This window comes from Nothoprocta perdicaria, unplaced genomic scaffold, assembly GCF_003342845.1.
Source record: "Nothoprocta perdicaria isolate Ctin4 unplaced genomic scaffold, notPer1 scaffold_5, whole genome shotgun sequence".
Classification (NCBI taxonomy): domain Eukaryota; kingdom Metazoa; phylum Chordata; class Aves; order Tinamiformes; family Tinamidae; genus Nothoprocta; species Nothoprocta perdicaria.
The window spans coordinates 4,992,071-5,000,138 of record NW_020455754.1 but is presented as its reverse complement, the minus strand read 5'-3'; the positions used below and the strand labels follow the sequence as shown (position 1 = coordinate 5,000,138).

The 8,068-nt window shown below is 64.1% G+C and overlaps 1 protein-coding gene across 2 annotated transcripts; it reads right to left on the bottom strand.

Annotated features, from left to right (window-relative positions):
• Positions 1-471: 471 nt before the first annotated feature.
• Positions 472-8,068, bottom strand: RGS14 (regulator of G protein signaling 14). Of its 2 annotated transcripts, none has more exons than XM_026047691.1 (15): positions 8,024-8,068; positions 6,727-6,748; positions 5,408-5,562; positions 4,937-5,029; positions 4,250-4,393; positions 3,909-4,058; positions 3,582-3,705; positions 3,369-3,490; positions 3,098-3,295; positions 2,927-3,003; positions 2,598-2,724; positions 2,187-2,268; positions 1,912-1,970; positions 1,619-1,733; positions 472-1,400 (listed from the first exon to the last, which is right to left on the bottom strand). In XM_026047691.1, exons 1-15 carry the CDS (start codon positions 8,066-8,068, stop codon positions 1,165-1,167), a joined length of 1,749 nt encoding a protein of 582 aa, XP_025903476.1. In that variant the 3' UTR covers positions 472-1,164. The 2 variants fall into 2 exon arrangements, with proteins under 2 accessions (XP_025903476.1, XP_025903477.1); XM_026047692.1 differs by having other exon boundaries at positions 3,582-3,702; positions 8,024-8,063.

Sequence of the window (8,068 nt, the reverse complement as noted above, 5' to 3'; positions counted from 1 at the left end):
GCTGGCACCGGGAGCCGCTTTGTGCCAGGGCACCCTGCAGCACCCCCCAGACCATCAGCACCCAGCGGGTGCTGCATTTCCTTGGCACCTTGCACACCCAGTCCCCATCCCACAGCACCATGAAGGCCTGGGGGCCCTGGGCTCTGACAGGGAGCTCAGGACAGGCAACCTGGAGGCATCTGCAGCCTGCAGGTCATTTCTGTACCCTCCTTTGCACAGTGTCACTGCAGGGAGGAGGCAGGGTCCTGCAGGACRCGTTGTTGGCTCTGCCTCTGTCTGYGCAGGGCTTGAACCTGCTCACCCTGGGCAGACAASAAGCTGGCAAGTGTGTGAGCCAGGAGGACAGCAAGCGTGTCCGTGCCCTGCTCTACAAGGGCAGCRCTCCTGCTGCTGCTCCAAGCTGTCTGTTGTGCAGTGAGCACCAAGGCAGCTCTGCACTAACCCTGGCCCAGCCAGGCCCAGCCCTGCTCCTGCACAACAGACGGTAATAATTTGTCAGGTGCTGTGACCATGGACATAGGCCAGCACGACCACGTTCCCAAGGAACTGGGGGGCCAAGGCACCTTAAAAGACAGGCCCAGAGAGCTAATGGGTCTCATATCAACAACTGAAGCATCATCAGATTCCTGCTGGGACAGGGGCTTGCTACATCCCTCAGGTCTGCACGTGTTCTCCTGACCCTGCCCGCTCACTGCACTAGGGTACAGGGCTGGCCCCTACCTTGGCACCTAATTCATTTGGCTCCTCCCTATCCTTCACACCCTTCAGTTAAATGGCTGCTCCCGCCACCTGGACAGGCAACGGGGCTGTGCCAGCCTGGCATGGGTAGGATTTGCCCAGGGGAAGCTCTGCCCCAGGCAGAGGAGGCAAAAGCTCTGAGCAGAACAGTGCCAGGCGAGCATGGGAAATTGCAAAGTGCTTTGCACGGGAGCTCAAACTACTATGTACAGGACTCCCTTGGCGTGCACCAGGATGCGACCCCACTGAAGGGCATGGCAGTTGCTCAACCACTCACGGCAACACGACACGACAGTTTGGAACAGGACGTGGACGAATGTGCGGCCCGGGCAGTGCCGGCAGTGCAGGGCAGGGGCTGGCCAGGCCCYGTGTTGGCCCTGCCATGGCCCGGGGTGCCACGTGCTGGGCGCAGACGTGCGGCAGGACTCAGCAGCGCTCACAGTCGACTGCAGRTTGAGCTGGTGTTGGCTCTGCGGGGGAAGGCTGGTCACCTCCCTTGGGGTCTGCGTGAGGCTCGTGCGGCTGATGTGACCCCTCGCAGGCACTGTCATCGTGGCCCGGGAGCTGCAGGAAGTCAGGCAGGACCAGGTCCTCCTTGGAGAGCAGGCCACGCTGGTCGTTGGCCCTGCAGCTCTGGGCCCGRTTCAGCAGCTCCACAAGTCCTGGGGAAGAGCAGGTCATTCAGCCAAGCCCTGCACAAGCCCTGAGCCCCTGCCTCAGTCCTGCAGCTGGCATGAACACATGCCAGGCACACTCTGTCCCTGCTCCATGGCAGCCTGCACCATCCCAGCACCTGCAGGACCACCAGCACACTAGGAGTCCTCTTTCTTCACTCCATGTTTTGTCCCAGTCCCTCGAGTCCAGGCTTCCCAGGTCTCACCTTCCAGGTCRTACGTGCGCCGGTTCAGATTTGTGGCAGCGGATGAGCGGGGCCTGGAGGAGGAGGAGGGCATCTCCCACAGCACGTCGGCCTCTGCTCCGGTCGGACTTCCCTCCTGTGATGAGCAGCCCACGCTTTAGAAATGGGACAAGCAAGCAGGGCTCCCCTGGGCCTGACTCTGGCCTGAGCACCCCCACAGTAGTCTCAGGGGGAACAGTGGGGCACTCTGTCCCCGTGGACCACAAGAGCAGCCCAGGGCATCTCCCACCTGTGAGCAGGGCAGTGGGACTCACCTCGCTCCGGAGCGGGTAGGGGGCAGCTGCAGCCTCAGCGCTCTCCATCACTTTGGTGCCTGAAATGCAAAGGGCAGTGAGGCCCAGCACCACCCTGTGCCCGTGTCCCAGCTCTGGGGAGCCCACAACAACACACAGCCCRTCCCAGGGAGCAGGAGCCCTGGCCAGGAGGAAGCAGCATGGGGTACCCCTGTGGGATCTTGCAGGACAGATGGGAACACGGCTGTGGGCCACCCAGGGCCACAGAGGGGCTCCAACATCTCCCTAGGYGTTACCTGCGGGTGTTTCCAGGACAAGTTTCTGAGCAGCCACYGTGCTAACCAGCTTCTCCAGGTCCAAGGTCCCCGGTTCGCCTTGCTGCAGCAAGAACAGAGTCAACCAGTGTCATGCTCACTGTGGCATGGCACTTGGCAGAAGCAGACAGTCCAGTGGCCTGTGAGACCAGGGGAGCTCTGACCAGGTCAGGGTCTGTGGGCTGCACAGCACAGACCACAACCACTGTTGGCTGCCACCAGCCGTTTCAATCACCAGCAACTCCCTGTAGAGCTGCAGACAACCCCCAGCCCGGAGCGCTGCTCCCTGGCACCCCTGCCAGCCCCTGGCCTGAGCCCCAGGGCTCTGCGAGCGCCCCGGGACAGCACCCAAGCCGCATGACAGGGACCACGCTCACAAGGGGGAGGTCTCACCCGCCGCAGCGACACCAGCTCGGCGCTCACACCRTATTTCCCCATCACAGGCTGCAGTGCTTCCCGCAGGCGCTTGGTTGACTTGGCTGTGATGCGGATGGTCTTATTGAGGGAGGAAATCACCAGRCTGCAGAGAGGCAGGAGATGCCGTGTCATGGAGAAGCCTGCRTTGGGCTAGGACAGGCAAGCTGGGCAGGACGTGGAGGGGTAGAACCCGTGTGTTTGGGCCTGCTCAGGGAGTTGGGACTGGAGCACATTTGGGAGGGCAGGGTGCTGTGCATGATGCTGGACACACAGGCAGCAGCACCCATCCCCAAGCTCACACTCACTCAAAGCTTATCCTGTTCTCCAGCTTCACCTCCTGGTCTGCCAGCACAGAGCACTCCTGGTCCAGCACAAGCGCTTTCTGGAAGAGCCCATGGGCAGTCCAGCTTAGAGAAGGTCCACGCAGCACCAGCGGGGCTGGCAGGAGCCCCCTCTGCTCCCCGTGCCAGCCGTACCTGTTCATTCCCCACCAGGTAGACCTTGATGTCGGGAAGGCTGAAGCCACGCTTCTCACAGATGCCGGCCAGCATGTCGCGGATGGAGTGGCCGGGCCGCACRGAGGCCAGGGAGGCCGTGCCGTCCGGCAGGTACACGCAGCAGTACTTCATGGGCTTGGCCTCCGCCTCGGAGCCCCCCAGGCTCTTCCTGTGGCTCTGCGGGGAGGTGAGAGGCAGGATGAGCCCAGGCAGCAGCAGGAGGCTGCAGGACCCGCGCAGCGACACTCACCTCTGTCCAGGGGCTGGTGGAGGTGCTGGTAGAGGACAGGAAGCCCAGGTCCAGGCTGGCCGAGGAGTTCAGGGAGCCCTGAGACTCGCGCCACAGCATGGCGCTGCCGCTGCCTTCGCCCTCTAGGAGAGAGGGGCATGCAGTGACAGGGCAGCGGGCGCCCTTTGGGGACAGGCGGTGGCCACGACCGCTCCCACGCAGGGCAGCCCTTACCTGCCCACGAGGGCTCCCTTCGCTCCCCCTTCCTGAAGGAGCGGCGYGGGCTGCCCTTGCTGCTGCTRCTGCCTGCAGCCTCCACACCCACCGGCAGAGACTTGCCCAGCTTCAGCTTCGACTTCTGGCACAAAGAGAGAGTGTCTTGGGCCTCCATGGGGACACCCAAAGCTGCCTCTTCCCTCTTCCCTGCACCCCAGAGCCCAGCTCAGCCCGGGGCTATATTGCACTTACCAACAGGGAAGGGGACTGGCAATACAAAACAGAACTTGGCCCTATTTTCAGGCCAAGGGACAGTCTCTTGCCGCCCCCTCCCACMCCACTCACCTTGCTGAGGTCGGGTGGGGGGCTGCTGCTGCGGGAGTGGGGCCGCAGGTCTGGCAGGGGCTGCCCCTGGCTCTCTGCTCTCAAGCAGGCCTGGTAGAGTGGGGATTTCACAAAGCGTGTGTAGCTGTCAAACTTCATCAGGTTAAAGATCTGCGAAGGGTGGACAAGTGAGCTCACAACATTTGCTCACCTAGAGCCCTTCCTGCCTAGTGCCCCACAGCACAGCAATCCCCAGCCTCTGGAGCAGCACTGAGGCCCGGCAAACAGTGAGGGGAGGCCCCAGAGCCCCCATCCAGGGTGTGGGGTGGAGCAGGGGTGCTGCTTGCTCAGCCCCATCTCACCTGGAGCTGCTGGATGCGAAACATGTCCGGCGATGGGGTGGCCAGCACGTCCTCCCCAATCCAGGCCTGCTTGTCAATGTTCACGGGACTCACCGAGTGGCTGGAGAGGAACTCGTCGTAGATCCGCCGGGCCTCCTGCGCCAGCTGYGGGACAGGGATCCGACTGGGACTAAGGGCCCTCCCCTTACTGGTACCATGTGCAGAACCCCTAGCTCACCCCATCGAGGTCAAATGCTACCTGAGCACTGAAAGGGCCAAGTCACGAGCAGGGCTGTGCCAGGAGCTGGGATTCAGGGTGGGCAYCAGATGTGGCCTCCCTGCTTCAATGCTGGGCTCTGGGCACGACACGCTGGTCCCTCCCCAAAGACACAACTTCACGGAGGAACCATCCCTCACACAGCACATGGCTCTGTCCCCTCAGGTCCTACTCTATTTCCCTCGATGTCTTTTTTTTTTTCCCCAGCCCTTGCAGCAATTCCCACCATCTTTTGGCACCAGGGGTGGAGAGGCACTTCCTGCTCTGTGAGGGCCTATCAGACGCTTTTGCACCTGTCTCTGCATCTCTCTCCCCCTCAGAAGGGGAGAGACACAAACTCCACAACAGGAGTTTGCTGGGGTCCAGGGCCACATAACGGCAAGGTGGCCACCCGCGCTGCGGGAAGGTGCCTGATGCTCCCCGGCCGGTACCTGCTGCGTGTCGCTGGCCGGGATCTGCTGGAAGCGCTCGCATGCCTGCCAGAAGTAGACATTCTCAGCGCTGAACTCCTTTTTGAGGAACTCCTGCGGGGCAGAGCACGCTGCTGGCCTGGCTGGCACTGTCTCCTCGCAGGCCAGGTGACCGCTGTGGGCACGGGAGGGAGCAGGGAGCACTGAGCACGCGGGCGCCCTGCCCGGGGCTGAGCCTGACTCCGTGGGAGGAATTCAAAGCACGTGGGGACTCTCAGCTTCACAGGGACAAATGGGAAAGGTAATGGGGAAAGGTAAAAACGACAGCGGGGACAGCCACCTCTGGGGTGGCCGGGTTTGGAGACAGCAGCCCTGGACACAGGCTGAGGGCCCGGGGACAGCAATGTCACCAGGACACCAGGGGTGGGTGTTGACTGCTAGGGCTGCTCCTGCAGATGAGATCGGGACCGAGGTGAGGGCTGCGGCACTCACGGTGAAGTAGGTGACGGCCACACGATCTTGGAGCAGCGTCTCGAAGGATTCGGCCCAGCTGACCACGGACTTCTGCGAGGAGCTGCATGTGCTCTGTGGTCCTGGCAGGCTGTTCACGCTGTGGTTGCTGCCACGYGCCCTGGAGGCATTTAACTCTGAGAGAGGGAAAAGGTCAATTCTGCCTGCCTGGAAACCGCCCGGGGATGCTACGCTGGGCCTGGGCCAGCCAAGGGGGCATCCTCCTCCCTCTGCCCCAGTCACGAGGAGCCCCAGTACGTGCAGCAAGTCCATGTGCCCCATGCCGCACACGGGCYGGCGGATCAGACCTCTGGGAGGTCTCAGGAAAGGAGCGTGGAGCAGAATTGTTGCTGTCCGCAGCATCCTCGGGAGAGGAGAGTGCCCCGATGACACAGCTGACACCCCCTGCCAGCGCTGCCATCCTCCCCAGGGCGTCACAGTGACTCCACACGTGACTCATCTCCCAGCGGGACGAAGCCGCCGCGCGGGGAAGGCGCCCGGCCAGGCAGGGACAGCAGCAGGGAAGGGAGTGCGGGGCACACGCAGGGAAGGGGGTCCCAGAGCCCCCGCGCTCGGGCTGCCAGCCGCCCCCTGCCCAGAAAAACGTCCAGTGGGAGAGGGGGGCATGTGACCTGGCACCCACAGCCCCCCAGGGCTGAGGAAGCCCCGGGGAAGCCCTACATGACTGTGCATTCACGTGGAGTCCCTCCGTCAGAAAGGTGGAAATTCCCAGGGACAAAAAGCTTCTGAAATGTTTTTTTCTGGTGAGCAAATGGGAGCAGGGGGGCATTTGCAAAGGYAGAGGTATAAAGAAAGGTTATCCCAGGAAGCAGGCAGCAGCAGGGCAGGGTCCTGGATGCTCCTGGGGGAGAGTAGACAGTTCTTTGCCTTGCCTGGCTCCCCACGGTGTTTGTCATGGCTGGCACAAGGATAATTTCTCATCCCCTGCCGTGCTGTGTGTGCAGGTGGAAACCGCTGGTCCCAGAGCCAGGGCCTGCGACATGGTGAGGGGACCTGCTGGAAGGCTCCTCGAGCGGCGCCCGGGCACAACGGGGCGCACAGGCCTCACCTCGGAGGCGTGGGGCCAGCCAGGGCCGGGGCCGGGGCTCTGCTTCCCRCCGGGAAGCACCTGGGCTCCCAGCACATGTGAGTGGCCGCCAGGGACAGGCGCAGCGGGGAGCCGGGCACGGGGCGGCTGTGCGCCCGCCCCCAGCATGGACCCTGGCTCCCAGCCGCACTGGAGCCCTTCCCTGCCCCGGGATGAGGCCAAGCGCTCGCCCCGAAGCAAACGGCTGCCTTACCTCCATCCGAGACGGCCGGGCCCTGCGGGAGTGGAGAGAGGGGTTGAGGGAAGGGATGGGGGCTGCCCGACCCAGCAGAGCAGCACCCGCGYTCCTGCCCATCTCGTGCCCAGGGGCCAGGCCGGGGAGCACAAAGCCAGACTCTACGAGATGCAGCCTGCGCTGCTCGGGGAGGAGAGGAGAGCAGCAGCCTCCCGGCACAGGAAGAGCAAGGGAGGAGGGGGAAGAAGGAAGGAGAACCACAGCCCTGGGCCCGCAGGCTGCGGCTGCCTCCCTCCCGGTGCTGCCTCCCTCCCGGTGCCGGGGCTCCCGGCGGCCCAAGGGCGGAGGGCAGGGCCAGGCCGTGGCAGGGCAGGGCGCCCCGGGGCACCCCGACCGGGGAGGCTGACACCTGCGCGGGGCTGTGTGGCCGCGCAAGGCGCAGAGCCCCCGCGGCAGCCGGGGCTCAGCCGGGCGCTCCCGGCACCGCTCTGCCCGCCCGGCGCTGCCCTTCCCGTGGCCCATGGGCTGCCCGCGCCCGCCCGGCGCTGCCCCCGTCCCTCCCCAGCACCAAGAACACAGCCCTGCCAGGCCCTTACCAGCCCCACACGTCCCCATGCACCCGTCACCCAGCCCCACACACCCCTATCCCGCCGCTTCCCTGCGCACCCCGGTCCATCCCTCAGCCCCACACAGCGCTGCTCCTCCAGCGCCTCGTACCAGCCACCAGCCTCCCCTCCTGCCCCACACGTCCTCCCCCATCCCTGCCGTGCCTGCCCCACACATCCCTGCCTGCCCCACTGCCTCAGCCTATAGGCCCCTACCTGCCCTTGGCACCCCAGTTCCACTCGTGCCTACCCTCCTGCTATCCAGCTCCACACATCCCTGCCTGCCTCTTATTCCAGCCCTAAACACCCTACATCCAGGGTAGCCCCATACATCCCTACTGCTTCCCCAGCCTCGCACATCCCTATGGGTTACCCAGTCCCACACATCCCCATTACTCAGCCCTGTATATCCCTGCCTGTCGCTCAGCCCCATACACCCCCGTTATCCAGCTCCATACACCCTGCCCATTATCCAGCCCCATACATCCCTACTGGCTACCCAGCCCCATACATCCCTGCCCGTTACCCAGCCCCACACATTCCCGTTATCCAGCCCACACATGCCCGTTACYCAGCCCTATACAGCTTGTCCGCTATCCCAGCCTCATATATCCCCGTCCGTTATCCCATCCCCACACATCCCTATTACCCATCCGCACACGCCCGCGGTGCCCACGCCGCCGCCCGCGGCTGCCCCGYGGCCCGCTCACCATGCGGCCGTTGTGGACCAGCAGCAGCTTGGCCTTGCCCTGCAT